The sequence below is a fragment of the Fukomys damarensis genome, unplaced genomic scaffold (genome assembly GCF_012274545.1).
Source record: "Fukomys damarensis isolate Sample0158 unplaced genomic scaffold, DMR_v1.0_HiC HiC_scaffold_24, whole genome shotgun sequence".
NCBI lineage: Eukaryota > Metazoa > Chordata > Mammalia > Rodentia > Bathyergidae > Fukomys > Fukomys damarensis.
In genome coordinates, this window is record NW_022900936.1 from 42,887,745 (window position 1) to 42,915,470 (window position 27,726).

Genomic DNA, 27,726 nt, shown 5'->3' on the forward strand with positions numbered 1-27,726 from the left:
TCTCTCTCTCTCTCTCTCTCTCTCTTTCTCTCTCTCTCACTTTCTGAATGTTTATACACATATATTCTGAGCCATTAGGAGTCCCATATGGTCAAATACATATAGTTGCGTATTGTTAGATTGAGTATTGTAGAAGTGGATTGTGTATTGTTGAAGTTTCCCATTGGCCTTAACTATGGCATAGTGTTAAGAGACACCATTAGAGATACCCTCTTCCAAATGTGGTCTTACTTACCTCTCTTGTAGAGCCATAGTCACATTTCCCTGGTAGTTAGAATCACTCATTCTAGACAACACAGTCAATCCTTGGTTTGCTCACCAAATCAGAAGAATTGTGAAACCAAAGTAACAAGCTCACAGTCTTAATTTTATGCTTAATCACTATTTTATCTCCTATTGGAAGCATTACTTCTTCTAAAATGGAGACTTTTAGGTTAGAAAAGCCTAGAGTCTCAGGAACAGAAATCAATTTTGCTTGGAGATCATTAGGGTTATTGGGAAATTCCACTCTCATTTTTGAACCTATGAATCAAGCTACTGAAACATCACACATACCGTCTTCTTGAGGACCTTGTCCCAACCCTATACAATACTGCCATATGTATAGTATCTGAAAGATTCTTCAAAATGTGATCATATCATTCTATCAAACTACTTTTCTTCAAGCTGGTGGAATATATGGCAAACCAGTGACTCTCATGAGCACAGGCTCATCGATGTACTTTTTTAAACTGTAAAATTAGTTCTTTGTTCAGAAGTGATAATGTATGAAAGAATATTGCAGTGAATAAAGAATTGTATACATCCACACACAGTTTTGGCATAAGAATTATGAGCAAGAAAGCATGTCAACATCTGTCTACTCCATTACAATCAAAACACTGCTCCTTCCATGATGGATCTGGTTCAGTTTAATTAGTGTACTGGTTCACCACTTTACAAAGTGGTGAAATAGAGGAAGCTCAGTGTTGATTTCTAAGGCTAGCAGACTGAGCACTTAGTAGTCTTTAAAGCAGGTTTAAATCAGTATATTGCATACTGAGACCATGTGTAAGCTGCATTTCAGCTACCATGACCACCATGTTTTCATGAGCCCTGTGGGTGGTGACAGAGGTACCTGAAGAAAAAGGCTGACTGCTCTCTACAAATTGGATCATTATGTCAACATGCTGATTAAAATCTCCCTCTTCTGAAATCACTCTTTGATAAGCATTCACATTAAACATAAAATGTTTATATTTATCATCTGCTAAAAGCAGTAAACCCTCATGTTTTTCCCTAAATTTTCTAGTTACAAATTTTCTAGTCAGCCTCCTTTCAAAGCTCACATCTTTCAGTCAAACTATTGACCACAGACTATGGATCTATGTATAACTGAACATCTGGTCATTTCTCTGGTCATTTCTCCTTGTTAGACAAAAACAAAAAACAAAAAAACAACTCCGTTCAGTCCTAAAAGTACTTTCAGACGGAAGTATGACCCGCCCCCCATCAGTATCCCTTAGTCTTGTCGAAAAAAGGGGGTAGAGTAGTGCAGCCATCACCTCTGAATAATAGAATTTGTTACAAAGTGGTACCTATCTTAATTCCTTCTTCCACTGTCAAATTATCACAAGGAACTCTACACAAGGCTCCAAGCTAAAAAATACAAGTGGTGTAGCTGGACTGGAAATTGTGAAAATTTGGGTAAATTCTTTGTGTAACTATTTATACCTTCAGGGTCCTTTTGGGCCAGATTGCATATATTCACTTTCATTTGAAGTAGTACTTCACACCCAATTTTATGGCATAGTGGGCCAATAACACTGAGCTCATGATGGATACCTCAGACTTCGCAGTAATTTAATGGACTGTGGTAAAAAAAATTCAGTCTAATAAGTTTCACTAATAGACTAAGGGATGCTTCTCCAAAAGAAAATATTTATTTTCAGAGAATGGCAGGGCTTATCCTGTGGTTGCACAGCTGTTCACCTATAGATAATTCAAACATTTTGAAGCAGCATTTAACTGCCTTTGCTATTCCACGTACTAGTATATATGCTGGAATGTATGGCCCAGTTGGCAGGCAGATTGCACAGCAACCTATATTTCTTACATAGCCTTCTCCTCATTGGATCCCATTCAAAAGTAACATTTTCAAGGTTACTTGACAATGAGATATTATAACAAACACAAGTAAGGTAGAAGTTTCCTCCAAAATCCAAAATTCTCACAAGACATTGTGCTCCTTTTGATGTGGAGGAGCCAGATTCAATAACTTACCCTTCCACTTAGAAATGGTCTCTCGACATGACACACACTCTGGACCCTAGAAATTTCACTGCTAGGTGGGGATTTAGCTCAGTCGCTAGGCACCAGCCTTGCAAGCACAAGGTCCTGAGTTTAATCCCTGGTCCAAAAAAGAAAAAAGAAGGAAAAGAAAAAGAAATTTCACTGTTGTAGAAGGTTGCTGAATATTTTTTTTTACTATATTCAATCAGCATAATGTCCTCAGTGTAATGGACCACCTTGGTATCTTGTGAAAGTGAATGGTGATTAAAGAATCTGGTAAAATTACATGTCAACCTTATATATGATAGCATATTTATATGTAGGATATACAAAAGAAACTGTGAAGTCTCAATAACAAAAGTACTCACAACTAAAAATATATAAAATATTTGATCACACATCTTACCATAGATATAAAAATGTCAAATAAAGACATTAAAAGTATGTAGACTTCATAAGTTACCAGAAAAATGCTAAATAGATCAGCAGTCAGTTTCAAAAATCACTCCCCAATTAAAATGGTTATATTTGAAAAGAATGCTCATACTGGATTTTTTGAGGTGTATATTTTGTACCTACAGAAGGCAATAAAATTAGTTAAGGGAAAATTACATAAAATTTCAAGGAAGAAATAACTTTATGTCAAGTTTTACCTATGTTGTTATCTACCCCTTCACATTACATCACTATTGTGTACTTCACAATTTTGTAGAGTTTTAAAAACAATCCTTTAAAATATCTATGCCATATTTTCCTTTCTTGTCTTTTATCAGCACAATTCTAAGCAAGCAAGATAACTAATAACTCTACGAAGAAATATGTCATCACTTTCAACTGCCTTGCCAATCATGGCTTAGTTGATGTTAAAACTTTGCTTTTAAAGAGGTGAGTGTTTAGGTGAATGCTGCGGCATAGGCTTTTAAACTCAGCTGCTGAGGAGGTTGACAAATTTGCGGATTTCTTGGGCAAGATACTTTCTCAAGACAAAATGAAAAAGCACATCATCCCCTGGGTTTAATCACCAGTACTATACAAAAAATAAAATAAATGAGTTAATTAATAAATAATTAAAAAGAAAATAACTTTAAAATTGGAAAAGTTACTTATAACTTCACATATGTAAAAAATAAGTAAATTTAGTTTTATCTTCTAAAAGAGTGCTCAAAGAGGCTAGCTACTGCTCAAGCTAGGATCTGACTTTGACATTTTCCATATTCTACTAAATTTTCAATCATACAGAGTCCAAGAGTTATGGGGTTATGGAGGCTTCCATCCTGATTTCAGAAGGTCTTGTTGACTAGGCAAAATTGTGTGATGTTGTCACATATCCTGCCAACAGAGAATGAGAAGTCAGTGCATGAAGCTATGAGAGTGAAGCTACAAGTACAGCAGAGATCCCAGGAAAATAGAACATCCACTGGGGGAAAGCTTGAGGCAGTAAGCACAATCACCAAGGTGTGAGACTGTGAAGTCATCAGCCTATAATGTCATAGAGGCAGTGCCAACCAAGCTCAGATCTTATCAAAACTCGTCTCAAATGCTTGAATGGAGCTAAAAAGGATTTAATGTTTGCCTTGTTAGCTTTGGTCTTGCTTTAGTTTCTTTACTTTCTATCTACTTACGTTTCCCTTTTAGAATGGAAATATTTAACTTGTGCAATTGTGTGTTGAATTATTTTAACTTTTTAAAAAAGTTTTATTGGTCCTCACAGCAAAAGGGTTATTATATTTATTTTATTTTAGATCTAAAATGTCCCCTTGAAGTCTCATGTGTTTGGGAGAAGGTTGGATCATGGTGGTACTCTACTCTTCTGTGCATTCATCCATTGATAAGTTCAGTAGCAAAATTATATGGTTAAAATGTGGAGCCTGGTTGAAGGTAGGTCACGGAGAGCATGACCTGCAACGTAGAGGTGGCTCCTGTCTCCTTTCTTTGTTTCCTGACTTTCATGGGTGGAACAGCTTTCTTCTGCTTTAATCACACTGTCAATCACTTTAATCACACTGTCTCTTCCTTTGAGCTGTATAACAATTCCTCCTTTAATTTGGGGGCATCAGAAATTTTGTCTCACTGACAAGAAAATGACTAATACTCATTTGATAGAAAAAAAAAGATATACACATAGGAAGAAAAGATGTCAAATTATCCTTTTTAGAAGATATGATTTTGTTCACAGAAAAATCTAAAGAATACCCCCCCAAAAATTTATTGGAACTATTATGAATTTAGTAAAATAGCATGATATGAAATTCACATACAAATATTAGTAGCATTTATACAAACCAGTAATGGATTTGTAGAGAAATAATATCTATAAAGAAAATACTTCACAATATCTATAAAGAAAATACTCAGGAATAAGAACGAAGATAAAACTAGTAATTAATAATGGGAAAATGATCTGAGTAGACATTAACCATGAGGGAAATGCAAATCAAAATGTAAATTAGCATAATTGTTACAAAGAACAGTATGAAAGTTTCTTAAAAATCTAAAAATAGGGAGAAAAAATGGTGGAGTGGTGAGTACCAGCAGTAAAGCCTCTCCAAAACAAAATGTCTATAGTTTGGAAATCAACAGCCTAGAGTCCAAAAAAAGGGTATAGAGAGCACAGGGGCACCACGAGGAAACTGACAGAGGAAAAAAAGAAAATAGAATCCATTGCAACCAAAGAAATAGATTACTGATGCAAATCAGAGAGCATGTGATTTGATCAAGCAGCTGTGTACCTGCCCTGGCAGGGATCAGCAAAAGAAACAGCTGCTCAGTCACTGAGAAATAGTTTTATATACTTGAAAATAGTCTTATATAGTTGAAGGCAGTGCTGAAGGTGCAAGATAATATGCTTCAAAGGCCCCCCTGGGGACAATAATTGATAGGAGAAGTGAAAGGAACCTAGGTGGTGGGGCTGCCATTTTGTGTAGAGAGGCTTGCACTTGAACTCTGAAAGCAGAACCGCAGAATTGTTCCAAGGTCATTTTGCTGCTGGGAGAGAAAGAAGGAAAGAACTATCCAGTCATGGTAGACTTCTGGCAGCTGCTCAGCTGATTGAGAGAGATTATGTTGAGAAATAAGGACTGGGACCAGCAAACTCCACTCCCAGGACTTCCCAGGGCCACAAAGACTAGATCTGACTAAAAAGTACAGGAGATGCCCCCCCAGCACTGTGCTTATGGACACAAACAAGCAAATGACCATGGCCAGTGACAGGACAATGGTGCCCACCCCAATAGCCCAAGTGTGAAGGTAATCAAAGGTGTGGAACAGATGAGCCTATGCAAGATCCAGGAATGACCAACTGTGTGCAGACTTGGGAATGGGCCTGGACTGGCTCCAACTGAGAGACCCCAAAAGCCAGAAACAGCCTGATGCCCAGAAATGATCTTGTGGGGCTGCACAATGCATCTACAAGCTCTGATTCAGACAGTAACACAGAACTGTGGACACCAGAGGAATTCTAATACTTTTTATTATGTTTTTTTTCCTTGTTTGCTTAATTTATTTTCCTTTTTCAGTCCGGTTGGGTTTTTGTTTTTTGATTGTTTAGGGTTTCTTTATTTTATTGATACATTGTAGGTTTACAATATAATGATATTCATCATTGAAAAATTTGCACCTTTACATGTCTATATTGGTTCTTATTGTTTTTCCAATTCTCATGTCCTCTTTTCAACCCCTCCATCCCTCTCTATTTACAAAGACTTTGTTTCCATTTTTCATTTTCTCAGATTAATTCTATTCCCTTCTTTCTTTTCTCTACCCCTCACACTTCCCCTTCCCCTTTGCCCCTTTTCTCTCTATTTCACATTATTTATTATACCTTGTATTCCTCATTACACTTTCAGTTTCTCACACCAGAGAAACTATTAAGTGTTTACATAGGTGTCCTTATTTATTTCATTTAAGTGTATGACCACATTGTGCATCCATTGAGCTACAAATGTCTCTAGTTTCTCATTTTTAATGGCTGAGTAGTACTCCATTTTATTAAAAAATAAACGCATTTTCTTTGTCCAGTTCCCAGTTTATGGGCCATTAAGATGCTTTCACATTTTAAATATTACAAATTGTGCTGCTATGAACGTGGGTGCAAATATATCACTGTGGTATGATTCTTTAAGTTCTTTGAGGAAGACACCCAGCAGAGAAATAGCTGGGTAAAATGGGACTTCTGATCCTAGTTCATGGAGGTATCTCCATATTTATTTCCATAGTGGTTGCACCAACCAGTCTACACTCTCACCAGCAGTGGAGCAGTGTTTCTCTTTCCCCACTGTACAGCCAGCATTTATTTATTGATTTCACAATAGCAGCCATTCTTTCTGGGGTGAGGTAGACGCTCAGCATTGTTTTCCTTTGTATCTCTCAAATGACCAGTGATGTTGGACATTTTTTCATGTGTTTATTTGATATTTCTACTTCTTTGTTTGAGAAATGTCTGTTCATTTCAGATACCCGTTTTTGGATTGGGTCTTTACATTTGGGAGGTCTGATTTTTCTTTATAACAATGATCAAACTCGGGACCTTGCACTTGTGAAGCAGGCAGAAGAACCACTGAACTAAATCTCTGGCCTTGCAGGTCTGATTTTGAAAGTTCTTTATATATTCTAGATAGCAGATATTTGCCTGAGGAATGGTGAAAATTTTTTCCCACATTGTGCATTGTCTCTTCACACTGTTGGTGGTTTATCTTGCTGTGCAGAAGCTTTTTAATAAGAGATCCCACCTGTTGATTCTTTGTGCTAATTCACCAGCAATTAAGGTTTTCTTCATGAAATATTTTCCTATACCAATGTCTTTAAGAGATCTACATAACCTCTCCTCTAGCTGGTTTAGTGTTTCTGTTTTCATATTTAGCTCATTAATCCATTTTATTTTAGTTTAGTTCATGGTGAGATATATAGGTCTAGTTTTAATCCTTGGCTAGTTGAAGCCCAGTTTTTACAGCACCATTTATTAAAGAAGTTAACTTTCCTCCAGTGAGGGTGTTTGTCTCCTTTGTCAAAGATGACTTTGCTGAGTGTATCTGGAGTTGTTTCTGCATCTTCTAATCTATTCCACTGGTCCTCAGGTCCGTCTCTTTGCCAGTACCATTACATTTTTATCACAGTAGCTTTGTGGTAATATCAAGTTGGGGACTGTCATACCCCTTACCTTGTCTTTATTGGCTAGAATCGCTTTTGGAATTCTTGGTCTCTTCTTGTTTGAAATGAATTTTTGGATTGTTTCATCAAGGTCTGTGAAGTATGCTGCTGTAATTTCAATTGAGATTGCATTGAATCTGTATAGCGGTTTTGGAAGTATGGACATTTGCACTATGTTGATTTTTCCTATCCAAAGGAAAGGAGTGTCTTTCTTTTTCTGGTATTATCTCAATCTCTTTTTTCAGAGTGCTATCGTTTTCATCGTAGAGTTCTTTGATTTCTTTTGTTAGCTTGATTTCTAGGTATTTCAATTTTTTGGAAGTTATTGTAAAAGGAATTGTTTGACCCATTTCTCTCTCAATGAGTCTGTTGTTCATGTACAGGAAAGCTATACAATTTCGTGTGTTGGCCTTGCATCCAGTTACTTGACTGAATTTGGTTATTCAGTGTAGAAGATTTTGGTGGAGTTTTTGGAGTCTTCTAATAGAGTATCATGTAAACTATAAATGATGACAATTTGACTTATTTATTTTCTATCTTTATTCATTTTATGTCTTTCTCTTATCTAGCTTCTGTGACTAATGTTTGCAAAATTATATTTAAGAAGAGTGGTGATTGTGGACATCCTTGTGTTGTTCCTGATTTTAGCACAAAGGATTTCAGCTGTTGACCATTTAGTATGATATTGGCTATTGGTTCATAGATAGCTTTTATCAGATTGAGGTAGAGATCATCTATTTCAATTTCTGTAGGAGTTTTATCATAAATGTGTGTTGGGTTTTTCTCTAATGCTTTTTCTGCGTCTAATGAGATGGTTTTTGTCCTTTGTTCTGTTAATATAGTATATTACATTTATTAATTTGTGTATGGTGAACTATCTCTGCATTTCAGGGATGAATCCCTCTTAATCAGGTTCTATGATCCTCTTGATGATCTTCTGCATTCTATTTGCCAGTTTCTTATTAAGGATTTTGCATCTATTTTCATTAGTGAGATTGGCCTTTTCTTTTTCAATTGGGTTTTTCTCTGCTTTGGGAATCAAAGTAATTCTTGCTTCTAGGAATGAATTTGGGAGTATTACCTCCCTTTCAATGTCACTGAAGAGTTTAAACTGTAGTGGCAGTAGTTCCTATATAAATATATTGTAGAATTCAGTAGTGAAGCCATCATGGCCTGGGCTTTTCTTAGGTGGTAAGTTTTTAATTACATTTTCACTTTCCTGTGTTGAGATAGGGTTGTTTAGAAATTTTAGGTTTTCTTTGTTCAACTAATGCATATGTATCCAGGAATGAATCCATTTATTTTGTGTTTTCCATATTATTGGCATATAAATTCTCAAAGTAGGTACTGATGATCCTCTGGATTTCTGCTGCACCTGTTGTAATTTCACCCTTTTCATTCCAAATAGCATGGATTTGAGCCTTTTTCCTTTTTCTTTTGACAAGGCTGCTTAAAGGTTTGTCAATTTTGTTTGATAAACAAAATAATAACCTCTTTGCTTCATTGAGTTTTCGGAGCATTCTACTAGTCTCTATTGCACTGATTTCTGCTCTTATCTTTATAATTTCCTCCCTTGTTTGAACTTTGGGTTTCCCCTTCAGTGAATTTTATAGAAGTTTGAGGTTCAGCATTGAAGTTGTTTAATGGAGTTCACTCTGTTTGCATAAAATGAGTATTCATTACTATGAATTTTTTCTGTAAGATTGCTTTAATTGTATCCCAAAGATTCTGATATGCTGTACTGTAATTATCATTTAATTGTAGAAACTGTCTGATTTCTTCTTTAATTTCCTGTTGACCCATTGGTTATTCAGAAGTGTTTTGTTCATTTTCCAGGTATTTATAAAGTTCTTGTAGTTTCTTTTGCTATTGATCTCCAATTTAATCAGCCTATGGTTGGATAATATACAGGGGGATAACTTCAGTTCCTTTGTATTTACTGAAACATGTTCTGTGAGGAAGTATGTGGTTTATTTTGGAGAACAACCTGTGTGCACCTGAAAAGAATGTGTATTCTGATTTTGTGAGGTGGAACACTCTGTGAACATCTGTTATCATCATTTGTTGAAGAGTTTGATTGAGTTTTAGTATTTTGATTTTTTTGTCTAGTTCATCTATTTGTGACTGTGGGATATTGAGGTTCCCAGCTTCTATTGTATTAGCGCTTATTTGATTTTTAATATGTTATTATTAGTTTTATACAGTTGGGTGCACTACTGTTAGGTGCATATATATTTACGATTGTCATCTCTTCCTCTTAGATTGTTCCCTTTACAAGGATGTAGTATCCTTCTTTGTCTTTTTAAATTAGTGTTGGTTTGAAATCCAATTGTTCTGTAATGACAATAGGTACTTGTGCTTTTTTTTCAGTTCCTGTTGCATGGAGTATTGTTTTCCAACCTTTCACTTTCAGTCTATGAGGTTTTTTTTAATTGTGTGTTTATTATATGGATCATATTGTTGGATTGTACTTTTTGACCCATTCTACTAGTCTTTTGCTTTTGATTGGTGAATTGAGACTATTAACATTGATGGTTATAACTGATATTGGCTGACTTATCCTTGTAATGTCTTTTTCCTTTTGTTTAATTCTCCCCCTTTAATTATAATTTCTTATTGTGCCTGGTGGGTTCATTCTGCTGGGATTCATAGGGTTGAGATGCTCACTGATTTTTCCTAGACTATTGTTTAAAATTTTGGGGGTGCTGGTTTTGTATTTACAATGTTTCCAAGGTGTTCTTCATCATAAGGTATCTTATTTCGCCATCAATTTTTAACGATAGTTTTACAGGGAACATCAGTCAGGGTTTGAAGCTGTTTTCCTTTAGGTCTTGAAATACATCACTCCAAGCTCTTCTTGCCTTAAGGGTTTGTGTGGAGAAGTCCGCAGTGATTCTGATTGGCTTTCCTTTGTATGTGATTTGTTTCTTTTCTCTGCTTGTAGAATTTTGTTCTTCTGTTGGTTTCTCAAATCTTAACTCTTATATGCCTATGGATACATTTTTTATCATGGTTAGTTGGAGTTCTATATGATTCACTTATCTGAATGTCAAGTTCTGTTCCCCAACTTGTGAAGTCTTCTGCCATTTCTTCTGTGAACAGTTTTTTTTATGTTCTTTTACTCTCTCCTGTCTGTTCATTGACTCTGATCCATTTTATGTTATTCTTTTCATTGTCTAGTAGCTGCTGGATTGATTTCCCATGGTCCCTTAATATTTTTAAGAGAATATACTTTTCCTGGTCACTGATTGCAATCCTAGCTTCTATATCTAAGATTCTCTTCGCACATTGGCTCATTCTGCTTCTTAAACTTTCCATTGAGTTTTTAATCTTCTGGAAATCTGTTTGCATCTGTTTTATGGATTCCATTTGTTTTCTATATTGGGATTCCATCATGTTCCTCTGCTCCTCTATTTTTTGTCTGTTTCTGCTCTAGATTTATTAATGATGTCTTGCACTGTGTGCACAATCTCTGCTATTATCTGATAAATTATTTCTGTTGCCTTCAGCACCAGAGGGCCTGCTGCCATCTTCAACTCCAGGAAAGTAGCCACATGGGTGCTCATGAATCCCCCATGACCCCCTCACACTTTCAGAACTCCTGATTGTGCCGGTCTTTAGAACTACTCTGTAGAGGCAGAGGTGGTCATAAAGGGTACTTTCTGGCACTCTCAACTTTCAACATCTCTAAAGAAGGGGTGAGGGAAATTTTTAGTAGAACTGAAAGGAGTTCAACCCTTCAGGAGGTCAGGGAACACAGTCTGGGCCTGTCAGCCCAAGGTCAGTCTTCACAGTTTGGTCCTGCATCCAGCTAACTGAGATCAGGGAACTTGGCATTGCACATGGCAGCACATGTTGTGTATTATGACAGCAGTTATATAGTCTGAAAGAGGCCCTTCAAACTAATTTTTTTCTTTCTTTTTTTCATTCTACTCTACAAATTCTTTTTTTTTTCCTGTCCTCTTTCTTCAACTCAGTCTCTTGCTACACCATATTTTCCTTCATCTCCCTTTTTGTTTCTGCTCCTGTCCTAACTCAGATTTCTTCTTTTATTATTATTTCCTCTTTTCTTTATATTCTTTTCTTATGTCATTCTACCTCACTCAAGGGTTATTATACTTCTGTTTATCCCTTTTGAATTTAACAGTTTCCTGACAATTGTCTGGTCATTCTACATCTTCTGGCTATATGTGAAACCTTCTCTATTTCTTTTACTTATCTACTCCTCTTTTCCTAACTCTGTCTTAAGCCCTCATCCTAAATGGTAAATATCCTTAGTGAAAAGCTTATTCACTGCAAACATATTTTGGATTGCTTCTTGATTTTAATTTAATTCACTTGGCTTGAAGGTGATAGACTGATGACTACCACAAGTGGTCAATTTGCAAGTTGTGCTTGATCATATTGTGATGCTGATTGAATCAATTAGGATAAAGGATCAGGATTGATTCCTTTAGCTGTTTTCTTTGGTACTATGAAAATGAGAATGTCTGTGACTTGTTAGAGACCCATGGGCTGAAGCCCAACTATATCAGGAAGATTTAAGTAATAACCTAAATGTTAAACTAAGGATAATGCAACAATAGCAAAAATGAGAAAACACTTAAGCAAGATACAGGGACAGGCTTCCAGTTCACCAATGGCAAACAGTGGGGCAAATAAGGTTGAAAAGGTTGACAGTGAATCATCAGAGCACCCTGAACTCAAAGCACAGGAAGTAACAAAACTGATCAACCAGGCTCTAGAGAAATTTGAAACAGAAGTAATCTCCCAGATAATCATAGAGATGATGAGCAAAATGAATGTTATAATTCGAGACTCTAGAACAGAAACTGAGGGAAAATAGATGAGCTGAGGACCACGATAGCAGCCATGAATGCCCAGCATATGAAAGAATTGGAAACAATAAATGCCCAATATAAGTAAGAAATGGAATCAACCCAGCAGATATCCAGGAGATTAAAAACTCCATTGAGAGTGTTCACAACCGAATAAAAGAGTCTGAAGATAGAATCTCATATATAGAAGATAAAATTGCAGTCAGTGACCGAGAAAAGAGAGGTTTCTTAAAAACGGTAGGGGATCATGAGAAATTGATCCAACAACTCTTAGACGATGCAAAGAAGAATAACATAAGACTGATAGGAATACAAGAAGTAGCAGGAGAAAATGAAAATGAGTTTAAAAAGCTGTTCACAGAATTAATTATAGAAAAATTCCCAGAGGGGAAGAATTAGACATACAGATAAATGAGGCATATAGGGCTCCAACTAGATGTGATAAACAAAAAATCTACACCTAGACATAATAATCAAGATCCCAGAAACCCAACAGAAAAAACAAAATACTACAAGCAGTAATGGAAAAGAAACAAATCACATGCAAAGCAAAGCCCATCAGAATCACGGCATACTTTTCAGCACAAACCGCTAGGTGAAGGAGAGCATGGAATGAGACATTTCAAGTACTAAAAGAAAACAACTTCCAATCTAGACTGATGTATCCTGCAAAACTTTCTTTCAACATGGATGGGGAAATAAGATACTTCCACGATAAAGAACACCAGAGAAATTTCATGAATACCAAAAGAGCACTACAAGGAATTCTAAACATTATAGTAGAAAAAGACAATGAAGGTCATAACACAATGAGGCCCAACAGATCAAATCAAATAGGAAAGGTAAGAATCTAAAAGGAGAAGGCGAAAAAAATGTGACAATAATAAGTTAGTATATATCAGTTATAACTGTCAATATCAATGGCTTCAATTCACCAATCAAGAGAAACAGACTGGCAGAATGAATTAAGAAGCAAAATCCAATAATATTTTGTATACAAGACATAGCTAGTGCAAAAAGAAACCCATAGACTGAAAGTGAAAGGACGGAAAACTTCTTCATGCAACAAGAGCCCAGAAAAAAAGCTCAGATAGAAGCATGGTATTCAATATTTTCAGAGCAGTATGCTTTAGATAAAAACTTGTTTCTGTGAGTATAACATATTTGTCACATTGATAGAAAATTTTGAGTCAAATGTAATTTTAGTTTTTCACATGTGAAACATCTATGATGACTTGATATTTATGATTGTAGAAGTATGTAATGCTTAGGGACAATCTGAACTTTTGATTGGTGGCCAAATTCACAGTGCCCAGTAGAATAGCTTCTTTTATCTACTGGGAGCTCTCTTGTGCTCCTAGGAGAACTTCAAATCTCCACTCCTTCCATCTCTGGAAAGAAGCACAACGTTATACATCCGGATGACTCTTGTGATCAATGCAAAGTTATATAAACTATGTTTTTGAGAGTGGTAAATGAAACTTTAAAATGAATCAGTGTGCAAAAAATTGCCGGTTTTGTTATTATCAATCCTGTGCTGTTGTATTTTTTTCTATTTTATGAAATAATTTTAAAGGATGTCCATATTCTGTTTTAAAATGTAGGTAAGACAAATACTATTCATTTTGAAATTCTATGTATAAAAGCTAAAATATTCAAATAAATATTTATATAAAAGTTAAAATATTATTTAAATTGTAACTATTTACAATGGATTATAAGATACAAAATTAGCAAGATAAAAATGAAAAATAGCATATTAATATTTTATTTTTCAGCTAAAATATGGATAAACAATAATACTATGAGACTTATTTATTCTTTTTAATGACTTTGTATTATGATAGGAAACTTTAAGCAATTTAAAACTAGATTTAAATATAAAAACCATTATAAATCTTATTAGTAATGCTTATATCAGAATTATTTCTGGTTATACTGATAAAATGGCCCATTGTATTTAATCAATCATAATTCTTATTTAAACTTTTAAGGTGTCATTTACAAATTGGCCCAACCCTTTATCCACATCTTACATCAAAAGCAGATGAGATCAGGTGCATTAAGGGTGGTATGGCTGTAGATCAGTTCATTTCAAATATTATAATATGAAGACAAAGAAACACAATTTTTATCATGTATATTTCAGGTTTGCCACATGATGCTTTGGTATTCATATTGAAAATCAAGCAAAAAATAAATAAAAGCAAAATATCATCCTATATCTCATATTATAACTATTTTACATTGTTTATTGATACTTTTTAGATACACCCTATGGTTATATTCATCATTGGAATCTGGTACTTTACATGATATATCTTGGTTCCATTTTTTTCTCCATGCCCTTGCCCTTCCTTCACCCTCTCCCGCTTTCCATATTTATAGCTGCTTTTTTAGTGGTAGTGGTAGGAGTACTCCAAATCTACTACCTTGGGAATTTACCAGTATACATTATCATTAAGGATTAAAGCTATAGTTCTCATTCTGTCCTTTTTAAAAATAACAGAAAATTTAGATGCAGAAAGAATATTAGGAAATGCTAATATTTTTATGAATAGCCCAATTTCTGTAGCAGGATTTTGCATAAGGCCTCTTCTAAGTCCATGGAAGAAAAATACTCTGTACTTTGCACATTTTTTTTTCTGTACCAGCGTTCAAACTTGGGACCTTGCAAGGCAGGCGGTGGAACTACTGAGCTAAATCCCAGACAAAAATACCCTGTACTTTGAGTCAAATGAAAAAAAAATATCTTTCAGTGGACAACTATTAATGAATTCTAGGATTAAGGAAACATGTGCATCCAAGCCTCTGATCCTACACTTTATCTTGGTTCAATTAAATAACTGTTAATTCCTCATCCTACTAGAACATTTATTTTTGTATTTGGTACTATACTTTGCTTTGTTACTCTTGAGGATCTTCCGTCTCATTTGGTTAACAAAGCTCTGCCTTTCACTTTCCCCTTGGTTTTTCAGAACACTCTGATCATCATTTTTATGATCTCTCTTTTGCCTCTCCATTGCTCTATCCAGTGCTCTAGCTTCCACTAAGAAATGAGTTTCTGAAGTGGAAATTTACTAAAAGTAAAAGTGCTAGACAGAGGACAGAGGAATCAGCTTGAAAGATGGGCAGGAAGATAGGAAAAGAAGGCAGCAGATGCACAGCCAAGTTGTGACCCAAGACCTCTTTATAAAGATTTCTGTCATTGCTGTTGGCCTTAGGTACCGTGATTCACACCAACAATGTTATTTCTGTGGAATGGAGTTTATTTCCTGGAATCTTGATATTATTGCTCTGGTTGCCTTTGCCACATTGTCTCTATACTTTCTCTACCTATCCACATTAAAAATCCTGAATATGTGAGTTTAGATAAATTGAGATCAATTCATGAGTTATTATATGTGTGAGGGGCATGGGAAAGTAAGTTCCTATGACTTTCAGGTTCTGAAGTATGAAATAGTCCTACCTATCAAACAGATTCATGTGTAAGAAATAATATTTTTTAAAAATACAGATTCTTGTCTTGTTCTTAATAGTCAATTCATAATACATTATGACTATTTCCTCAAAATGTATGATGTTTACGATAAGCTTCCGTGCACAGTAGAATCTTGAATATGCTTTGGGAAGTGCTAGACACTAACAGCAACTTCCTGATTGCTATCTTTGACTTTACATGCTTCTCCTCTATGGGCAATGTTTTTAAAAATACAGATTCTTGTCTTGTTCTTAATAGTCAATTCATAATACATTATGACTATTTCCTCAAAATGTATGATGTTTACGATAAGCTTCCGTGCACAGTAGAATCTTGAATATGCTTTGGGAAGTGCTAGACACTAACAGCAACTTCCTGATTGCTATCTTTGACTTTACATGCTTCTCCTCTATGGGCAATGTGTTCTATCTCAGATATTTAATTTAAATAATATTTTACCATATCATTCCATATATTTGAGAAATTGAATTCAACTTTCTTCTCAAGGAGTTCAATTCATGACCATCCAAATAGTTTTGCTTGAGATTCTGCATGTCTAGGACATAGAATTTATAACCACATTCAATAATTCTCAATGAATTGGTCAAAATCTTGTAAAGCACCTTGTTCCCTGTAAATTTGTCAATTTTGCATATTTATTGACTTAAGTTTCTGCCATTTAAATTCCTCAAAAATATTTTCTTCCCTTACAGTAGTATATATTCTGACATATGCACTTTATAAATGTATAGTGATTTTCCCTCAACTCATATTTTCCCATTTTCTTGTTGTAAATCTTTTTTGTTTATATTCACTGCATTTCTTTTCAGAAGACATCCAGCGAGGAAATGGCAATGAAAAATGCAACATTGCTGACAGAGTTTGTCCTCACAGGACTCCCATGTCAGCCAGAGTGGCAAGTTCTCCTGTTCTTGGTATTCTTGGCAATATATCTAATCACCATTGTGGGGAACCTGGGTCTGATCGTTATCGTCAGGAATGACTCTCACTTTCACATACCCATGTATTTTTTCCTTGGGAATTTAGCTTTTATAGATGCTTGGTTATCATCCACTGTGACACCAAAAATGCTGGTGAACTTATTACGCAAAAACAAGATGATAACTTTCTCAGAATGCATGATACAATTTTTCTGTGTTGCAGTCTGTGTAACAGTAGAATGTTTTCTGTTGGCAGCAATGGCTTATGATCGCTATGTGGCCATATGCAAACCTTTACTTTACCCAGTGATTATGACCAGTAGACGATGCATCCAGCTATTAGTTCTAACATTTGTAGGTGGCTTTCTTCATGCCTTAATTCATGAAAGATTTTTATTCAGATTAATGTTCTGTAATTCCAACATAATACATCACTTTTATTGTGATGTTATACCATTGCTTAAGATTTCTTGTACAGACTCTTCTCTTAATTATCTACTTGTTTTTATCTTCTCTGGTTCGATACAAGTATTCAGCATTATGACTATTCTTCTTTCTTATGCATTTGTTCTCTTCACTATTTTACAAAAGAAGTCTAAAAAGGGTATAAACAAAGCCTTCTCTACCTGTGGAGCCCATCTGTTTTCTGTGTGTCTGTACTACGTCCCTCTTCTCTTCATGTATGTGCATCCGGCATCTTCAAAGCAAAATGATCAGGAAATGATCTTCTCTCTATTCTACACTGTCATAATTCCTGTGTTAAATCCATTTATCTACAGCCTGAGAAACAAGCAAGTCACGGGTTCGCTGAGAAAAATGTTGAAGAGAAATGCTTAGAGCTCATATTATTATCTCCTTTGAATAAATATAGCATTGTGGAAGAATATATGAATAATTTTCAGTAGTATTAAAATATTTTATGTTTATAATTCTATAATGCTGATGAATTGAGTTTTTGTACCTTATCATCTTCTTCAATGTGTGTATCCCTTCATTAATAAATATTAATAATCTTAATGTTTTATTCATGTCATACAAAAAATAAATGTTGGAAATAAGTAAAAACAATATACATCTTGTTTTCTTGCATAATTTGTATACTGAGCATTAAAGTTCTTTCCAAAGGACTTGAGTGTGATAACTTTATAAAGACAATAATGCTGTGTCATGGGTTACAAATACTAGCATTGAATATAACTTACCTTTTATCAAAGATGTAATTGTTCTGGTATGATGTAGTGAGTCATGACTATTAGTTAATGTGCTGTAAAAGTAACTAAATTATTTTGCGAAATCATTACCTTGTGTTACTACTTATATAACTGGCAGAAACCATACTCCTCTGGGTCAATAAGAAACAGTTCTACTTTAAATATATATATATTCTTAGTAAAATAGAGATTAATGTTTGTAAACTGTAGTTAGAATGACTACAATTCTGTTTAGTTTACCTAAAAAATTCTCAAGTTTTTATAGATCTGTATTTATCAGTTTGATATTGATAAATGATGTACTTTCTCCTAACTGGTACAAGAAAATGGGACTTTATATGCTTAATACATATTCTGATGGAACTAAGGTTGCTTCACAAAAATGCTGGGTTTATTTAATTAAATTGAGCACTATTTCTTCGTTCAGGTCTGCCATATAGACTGAATTTGCTTTGCTCTTTGGGGCTTTGTTTTATGTATATTTGTAAGACTTTCAACTATTTATTGAAGTTCCAGTGCTTTGAGATGCTAACTGCTGAATACACAGGACTAGATTTGGCAATGAACTTGATAAATTCAGCCTAAGAGCCACTTTCAGAATCTCTGATATTGCTCATATTTAGTAAGATATGCTTACAACATTGACTCCAATTATCTGTCACATCCCCTCCAACGTGGGACCTTCTCTGCCTGACCAGCACTAAAGGAAGCTATGCCAGTACTAAGGGACACAGCTACACATGGTTAATTGGCAATAACTTTAAAATAGGGGGGTGGGGGAGGAAGCATTCAGAGACAAACTGAGAAAATTGTGAGCATCAAAGAATCACCTGTCAAGCCCATAAAATAAGTAGAGCTGCAGAATCTTTCTTTTTTTGGTCTATGTCTTGTTCTCTGAGTAACATTTTGGCCATTCTCTTAAAATCATAATACATAGGGTATATTAATTATTGTTATCCTCAAATTATTTCATTATGAAAGTTTGTTTTATTTTTCATAGATGAGGGATGTGTTTTATATTTGATTAATTAATGTCTACTTGTATTACGTTAAAATACAAATAAAAGATTCTTATACATGATTGTCAAAAAGTAAAAATCCCTTCCAACAAGTGCAACGATCAGGTATCTTTTGACTTGGGCTTTATTTTGTATTTGACATCACAATTTTTTTTGTGATCCTTTTATGGGCTCAAGCACCTAGCTTGATTTTGCTTGTGGATCAGATACCTTTGATGGACTCTATGAGTCCATCCAACATGAGAGTCAGCCAGATGATGTGGGCATCAAGGCCTCAAGATTGAGGGCTGGACTAAAACAAGAGGAGAGTTGTAGATGGCATAACAAAATTGAACAATAAAAGTTAGAATGTTTTTTCCCTTAATGGTAAGTGGCTTCTCAAAAATCTCTCAGGCCAAGGGCATAATGGCTACTCCCTCCTTTTTAAGCCTGAATGAGTAGACAGATGATGCCTATGATGGTCACAGGAGTTGAGAGCCCATTTTGCTTTCCACAAGAAAAGGGATAATGAGCTTTAAAGACTGGAAGTGATAAGCCAAGCATAGCTATCTGAATTATCTCCTGTGTTCCACGCTACTCTGTTTCTTACTATGAAAGACTTTTACTCACTTGTACCTGAAGAGGTGATGACTTGAGACCAATGGGCCCTTCCATCTCCTCAGAGCTAGTTTTGAATAAATTATTTTTCCTTTTGAAAAAAGTAATGGATTTGATTAGCAGAATGCTATGGAACATGAAGATATGAAAGTAAGTGTTCAGTAATGGTGGGGTTCAGTGAGAAGTTATTGCCATCCCCTTACCATTTCTGTGGCTTCTAGAAGGGTGACATCATATCTGCCCTTCACATATGTTCTTGACATTGTGATGTCATCTACTGTGAGGTTATACAGACAAGCAGATAGGAGCTCTCATTAAAGTTGCTGCCATGTCTTTGGAACTTTCAGCATCCATATCTGTGAGTGAAATAAATTTATAAATAAAAAAATAATAACCAGGTGTGATAGTGAGGCATGAGAATTCCCTTGCATTTGAGGCAGGATCCAGCTGCCTAGTGAGTTTGAGGCCAGCCTGAACTACATAGCAAGACCCTGTCTCAAAAAATAAAAATTAAAAAATGAATAAATGCTCATCCTCTGCCATTTTACTGTAGGAAACAAAATTAGCTAATAGAGCTCTCCTCGTCACGTCAGTCTTTGGTGAACATTCAAATGAAACACAAATATCTTCATATTTTTGGACAATGCATTAGTTCTACTACTCATACATTCCTTTAAGTTTTCCACCATCATTTTTTCAATCATGTTTCTTTGAAGTCCTTAATATTCCAGCCACATTATTGGATATAGCCCACAATAGGAAATTTTACATATCCTGATTTATCTTTCCAGGCAAAGGGAAGTGCTTGAGGTTCTACTTATTTGAATAGTGTCTTTTAGGAGTGGTTTATAAAGGGGTATCAGTACTGTAGCATTTCACTTAAGGGTGGTGTTGACAAATCAGGCAAAATGTTCTGTAATCCAGGCTTCTGTCTTGTCTTCTCTGTCAATTGACCCTACCACGCCCCCCGTACACTCCTTGCAACTGTAAATTCATGATAGGAGAGATAAGAATGTATTGAAAGAGTGAAAACCATAGCTTCCAGGAGCTTCTTAAGGCCAACATGTATATACCACATCCATTTGCTGATGGAATGCTACTGTGCACATCCAAATCTATTTCAACATGGAAAACTCAGCACACATGATTAAGTGTTTAACCTCCACTAAATACCATTAGCATGGCAACAGCTATATTCTCAAAAGGATAGTGGAGATATGCTTAAGATATAAGAGCTTTGCTATAAAACTCTAAGGGTCTACCCTATGATGCACCGATAGATGCCTACTGAAGGCTCCAATTAACATTGTACATAGCACTGCCAGTTGAAGCCTCACTGGATGCTGAGTTATATGACATCAGTTTGCAAGGGGAAAGCTGCTGCACAGCCTTGTCCTACTTGTATTCCACTCAAAAATAGAAGCTGTTTTGGATTTGTGGTAAATGTGTCACAGTAACACATTCAAGGGAAGTATATATGGCCTCCAAATAAAAAAAAATAGACTTTGTATTTTATTTTTGGTTGTATAAGGACTCATATGCAAAATACTTATGTTTTACCTTAGAAAGGATGTCTTGTTCTGCCCTATTTCCCTGACTCAAAGAGATTTCACTGAGTTAGAAGGGCTCTGGGTTTTTGTACAATTTATGCTCATCTTTTGGCCCAACAGTACTGCCAATAAATTTACTATAGCTCCTGTTTCTTGTTCAGTAGGTCTAATGAGCACAGTGAAACAGACAAGTGTGATAACCTCGGGAGAAAGCAATGATCAATATTCTTGAGAAGGTATTTGAAAATCATGTATCTAATAAAGAATAGAGGAAGAAAGGTGGGGAATGGAAAAAATAAGAACCAAGATATGTCATGTACAGGTACAAATTCTCTATAATGAATGTGATCATAATGTATACCTAAACTGTACCAATAAACTTGATTAATAAAAATGTCCATAATTAGAAAACTAATAACCCAGTTAGAAAATGTGCCTAAGGGGTTGGGGATGTAGCTCAGCGGTACTTTCGCATGCACAAGAGCCTTAGTTTTATCCTCAGCACCACAGACAGAGACCCATGAGCAAAAGATGTGAGCAGATATTTTGAAGATGAATATATGAAGATATCAAATGTGTAAACAAAAATATTAGATTCCCTTAAGTAAAATGCAAATAAAATTACAAAGTATGTCACAACTCATTAAGATGATAAAAATGGAAAAAGAAAGGCTCATATTAGAAGCACCAATGAGGAATTTTTACAATCAAAGACAGGCAACAGTTTGAGTTAAGAAAAAGTTACACAAACAATTAAGAGTCTGGTTAGCATAAGTCAAGTTTCAATCATGGTAACAGGTATCTCTGCACATCAGTTTACTTATTCAATATTTTTGCAGAGTTTTTACAATGACTTCTATTTTATCTGTGTTGTTTTTCCTTATACGTACTTCTTTTTATCCAGAAAAGTTCCAAGCAATCATGGTGATTGAGTAATGAAAAAATATGGTGTTGTTATTTATGCATTCATGGCTGGCTTGATGTTTGCAATCAGTTCAAAACATTTCTCTTTCACAGTCACTTTGACTTTGAGGAAGAGCCCAAAGTTGCTTGGGGTCAGTCAGAGCTGGTAAATAAAGTGGATAAGAAGAGATTATAATATTTTCATGAACCTGTCTTTCTCTTGGATTGCACTTGACAGCAGCATTCAGTATATGTTTGATCACATTTTGCAGAGACACTAACAAAAGTGGACTTCCAGAACTGCCTCAGAAATAAAAATGATGATATGAATATATTGCCTGAAAGAGGGAATATTTTGAGGGGGACTAATGACAACCTGTACTTTATTGTAATAATTGTTTTTAGTAATAACTATAATAATTGATTCACTACATATTTTGATAACTCCTTGCATGCCATTAGTTTTTCCTCCTATCTTTCCAGGCATGGTATGGAGATTTAACTTTTTATTTCAGAAAAACCTTTAACTACAGAGATAATTATATACTAGTATCCAGATATCAAATATGAATGTCATAATGTGTATATAGAATTTTATTTTTATAAATAAATGTTTATTTATTACCCATTTGGTTTATACGCAAAAGGAAATTTGAGCATGTTACTTCCATATTCACAATTCATTGTTTTTCCTTTAACCTGGGGGGAAGAACAAAGTGCTGGTCTAGTCTCCCAGGTTCTTTGTGATCTCTTAAATGCTGATTCCCTATGGCACCATCTAGAATCTTTCACCTCCTCTCTTTGCAGGGCAGTCATGTTTACAATTTTTGATTTCTCTAAGAATGAAGGCTCTCTTGTAATCTAGGGTCTTCATCACTGAAGGCCCTATAGGTGGTGGGTTGAGAAGTATTACTTGTTTAAAAAGTAAGATTCCCAAATTTGATCTCAGAGCTACTGAAACAAACCTGCATTTTAACAAGCTCTCTAGGACATTAGTGGGCTTTTGTGTTTGTGAAGGACAGATATAGGTCACCTTCTACTGGAAAACTTGTCTTTGTATAAAAAAAAAAAAAAGAAAATGTATTTGTTTTCTTTAGCTACTTCTAACATTTGACTAGTGGTACTTCTCATCAATTTTCATCTTAAAGTGGAGAAGGTAGGTATTTATCTGGGCTTGACACAGAGTTTTCAAGAGGATGACAACTATACGTGGGGTCAGTTCCTGCAAGGAACTAGATTTCAGGATTATCAGCATCATGTTTTGATTAGCTCAAACAGAGCCATACCAAAACCCTCACAGCAGTACATTTTGGATACAAACTAGTTTCTGTTATTAAACCAGAATTATCCCTTGTGATAGATAATATTGAGTCAAAGTGCATGTTTAGTTGTTACAATAAAAACATCTGTGATAACTTGATGTTTATGATTTCAGAAGTCTGTAAAGCCTGGGGACAACCTGGACTTCCTGTTCATGTCTGAATTCACAGAGCCCAGTAGAATAGTTTTACTCAGTCCTACTGGGAATTCTCTGGTACTCTTAAGAGGAGTTTCAGATCTACACTACTTCCACTTCTGGAAAAGCATATAATGTCACATAAGGATATAACGAGTTGATATTCATATTCAAAGTAAACATATAAATAACACTTTCTGAGAGTGGGAAATGAAAACTCCAAAATGAATCAGTGTGCAAATAATTGTTTGTTACTATGAAGGCCACACTATTGTATTTTTTCTGTTTTATGAAGACAGACTTTTAATGGATCTCCACAGTCTCATTTAATGTGTAGGTAAGCAAAAAATAATTTTTATTTTAAATTCTTTTTTAAAAAGATTAAAAGATTGTTTATTTTATAACAATTTTAAGTTGAGTGTGCAAGGTAGCTGAAAATGGAAGCTAGTGCACTGTCTTCATATTTTATTTTTGAGGTAACTTATGGATCAGCAATAATGCTGTGAAGTAAATTTGTTCCTTTTAATGATTTTACATGGTAATCTTAAATTTCAACAATTTAAACCTAGGTTTAAATATTCAGGTCATAATGAACCTTACATAAAAAACATTTCTGATACTGATGAAATGGCCTGTTCTGTTTTTTCAGCCATAATTCTGATTATTTTAAGTGTCACTTAAATACTAGCCCTGTCCTTTCATTCATTTCTGACCCCGTTTCATTATTTTATGCATATTTAAAATATGACACAAATGTTCTTCCACTGCTGCCTCCAGCATTTACATGTAAATCAGTGCCCATAAACAAATTGAGTGCTATCATTTTCAATTTTCTAGTGAATTCGTATTTCATGGAAAGAATTCCACTCCAAATAAAAATATATTAAATGTGGAATTCTGGGTGGAATTTGTACTTGTAAGTTTCCTGTCTTTGCCTGCATGTTATTCTTTTGTATTTTTACCTAAAGAAAGCACAGTTTGGATTTGAATGTCAACTTTTGAAGGGAAATACTGATGTACTCAGAAGTGGACACTGATAAGTACTACCAGACCTATCATGTAGATAGGAACATCAGAAGACTGTCATTCAGGCAGTAACCCTTGTGAGAAGATGAGCTTTGTTACACTGCTGAAAATAAACATGTCCTCATGCCTGACCTTTTCCTATGCATATCTACCTACATACATTTATGTATTATTTTTTTCTTCTTTCCTCTTGTTTTCTTTTACCTATCCCAAATTTACTTTGTAATTCTCCAATCCTATTTCCTTCTTTAATCTTTCTTGTTTTCTTTTTTAAAACTTTTATCCAAGTGCTCTAAAGGAAGTAGGGGTTACATTTGATTACACACAATATGAAAATGCCAATCGCTTTCTATGAATAAAGCCTCTTTAATTCCCTTTGCTGTTATGCTACTTGTTTCTAATATACTTTCAACTGTTCTCTTATCTTAATTTTATTACATAACAGAAACTGCTGCTAGCGAAGTTGCTAAAAATTTCATTTCCATGATCAAATAACTTTTTTGTTTCCTTGTCCTACTAGAACATTTCTTTTTGTATTGGGTACTATTCTTTACTTTGGTTGTTAAAGTAGTACTTTTCCTTTCTTTGTGTCCAATTATCTCTGCTTTTTGTTTTTCATTTTGTTTTTGAGATCACTCTACTCATTATTTTTTATCGTATATATTGCTGCTCTTTTATTCAGTTCAATGCTCTGGCAACCAATATGAAATGAGTTGCTTAAATGGGAATTTGCTCTGAGTGAAAACTGCTAGAGAGATTAAAGTTATTAGCTTAACAGCTGTTCAAGAATGTAGGAAAACATGGCAGTCAAAGCAGTCAATGAAAAGCCATGTGAGGACCCAGCACTATCTTGATAAAGATTGTTGTCTCTGCTGCTGGCCTTAGATTTCACAATTCACACCATCAATGCTATTCCTGTAGACAAGAACAATATTTCCTGGAGTCTTGATATTATATCTTTGGTTGCCTTTTCTATGTTGTCTCTGTACATTTATCTACATTTCTCCATATTAGAAGTCCTATATATGGCTGGATTATGCAAATATAGATTAAGTGCCTTGACTCTAGGTGTGAGGGGCTTGGGAAAGAAACAAGTTCCTACCTGTTTTGGATTCTCAAGTGCATGGTAGACTCTGCCTACCAGAAAGAATCATGTGCTAGAAAGGGGCTCAGATATGGCCATCTAATGAATGGCATCTGTGCACATTGTAATATCTAATCTCTTTAATAAAACTTCCACATTTTTCTTTCCTTCACCTCTTTTCTTTGTGTATCTTCACTAAAGTACATTATTCATAATGCGCCTCTAACCATTGCAATGAGACCCATGTTATTACTTCTATTAGCATCTAGTAGATCAGTGTTTAACTAAATGGTCCTTGCACAAATTTGACATGACTGAGGTTCACAATTTTATTATTGCTGATTACTTACCCAGTCCCTAAAGGACATCACTCTCCTTTGCTGTCCATCTTTTAATATGTGCTATGGAATCTAAACCTAGTAGTTCTCCCTTATCTTAATTATTACAAATGCCACATTATAGATGGAGTAGGTACTACTCTGACATATTACATCATCAGAGGAGCATTTTAAAGTACAATTCTTAACTCATTCTTGAACATTTGACTCTATTTCTCAAGTAGTACCTCAAACAATGTAAACTCATATTTTGTACAGTGAGCTCCCCTAGGTCATGGAGATGTATAATATGGTTTGATAAGTCTTGGGCAATAGCAATAACTTCCTGATTACTACTCCTGACTTTAAGCTTCCCTCTCTGCAGGCATTTTCTATGCTACTAAATATTCAAATAAAAGAAAATTGTATATTATTCCACATCTGAAAATATCTTAACAAAAGTGTGCTACTTGAAAAATAAAATTTAAATTTCTTCACACGACATTCAATTCAGCTTATTATCACGGCAATTTAAATAGCTTTACTCTGCACTCTGAAAATGTCCAGAACATAGAATTTCCTGCCAATATTCAATAGTTCTTAATAAATTTGCTGCAAACTTAGTCTATCATTTTCAGATTCTTCTATTTGAGCACATTTATTGAACTGAATTAATAGAAGTATTTGCCATTCTAATTCCCCAAAATCTTTTCTTCTATTAAAGAAGTGCATATTGTGAAAAGTAAATTTTATCATTTTATGAAATAATTTTATAGTAATACTTATCCTCCAATTTTCACCTTATAAATCCTTATTAATTTGGATTTTTTTTAAACTACATTTAACTTCAGGGGACATTCAGTGATGACATGGAAATGAAAAATGCAACACTGCTGACAGAGTTTGTCCTCGTGGGACTCCCATATCCACCGGAGTGGGAAATCACACTTTTTCTGGTGTTCTTGGCGATATACCTCATCACCATTGTGGGGAACCTGGGTCTGATCACTCTCGTCAGGAATGACTCTCACCTTCACATACCCATGTATTTTCTCCTTGGGAATTTAGCTTTTGTAGACGCTTGGTTATCATCCACGGTGACACCAAAAATGCTGGTTAGCTTCTTAGACAATAAAACAACTAGGGGATGCCATTTTAAAACAGTGTGTCTTAAAGTTTAGTGGGTATTGGAATCATCTATAAGGATTGTGTCAAAACAGAAATATTGACTTCACCACCAGACTATCTCTCTTATGATCGCTATGTGGCCATATGCAAACCTTTACTTTACCCAGTGATTATGACCAATAGACGATGCACTCAGCTATTAGTTCTATCATTTGTAGGTGGCTTTCTTCATGCCTTAATTCATGAAAGTTTTTTATTCAGATTAACGTTCTGTAATTCCAACATAATACATCACTTTTATTGTGATGTCATACCACTGACAAAGATTTCCTGTACTGATCCTTCTATTAATTACCTAATGCTTTTCATTTTCTCTGGTTCAATCCAAGTATTCAGCATTGTGACTATTCTTGTCTCTTATTCATTTGTACTCTTTACTATTTTACAAAAGAAGTCTGAAAAGGGTGCAAGCAAAGCCTTCTACACCTGTGGAGCCCATCTGTTTTCTGTGACTTTATACTATGCCCCCCTTCTCTTCATGTATGTGCATCCTACATCTTCACAAGCAAATGATCAGGATATGATCTTCTCTCTATTCTACACTGTCATAATCCCCGTGTTAAATCCATTTATCTACAGCCTGAGAAATAAGCAAGTCACAGATTCACTGAGAAAGATGTTAAAGAGAAATGCTTAAATTTCATAATGTGTACTCTTTTAATTCAAATATATTTTGAAGAAAGTATGAATGTTTTGGGT

The 27,726-nt window shown here is 34.9% G+C and overlaps 2 protein-coding genes and 1 long non-coding RNA gene across 3 annotated transcripts; 2 read left to right on the top strand and 1 right to left on the bottom strand.

Moving 5' to 3' along the window:
* The first annotated feature begins 3,081 nt into the window (after positions 1–3,081).
* LOC104876587 (olfactory receptor 183-like) lies at positions 3,082–27,664 on the top strand. The gene is made up of 4 exons (XM_033768140.1): positions 3,082–3,156; positions 21,215–21,289; positions 26,691–27,002; positions 27,044–27,664. Exons 2-4 carry the CDS (start codon positions 21,269–21,271, stop codon positions 27,662–27,664), a joined length of 954 nt encoding a protein of 317 aa, XP_033624031.1. The 5' UTR covers positions 3,082–3,156; positions 21,215–21,268.
* LOC109118682 lies at positions 13,548–19,799 on the bottom strand. Its single transcript, XR_002026047.1, has 3 exons — positions 19,707–19,799; positions 19,516–19,594; positions 13,548–13,645 (listed from the first exon to the last, which is right to left on the bottom strand). It is a non-coding gene; the product is annotated as an uncharacterized LOC109118682 (long non-coding RNA).
* Positions 16,542–17,513, top strand: LOC104876590 (olfactory receptor 183-like). The gene has a single exon (XM_010644735.2). The coding sequence runs from the start codon at positions 16,584–16,586 to the stop codon at positions 17,511–17,513; it is 930 nt and encodes a 309-aa protein (XP_010643037.1). The 5' UTR covers positions 16,542–16,583.
* Positions 27,665–27,726: the final 62 nt, after the last annotated feature.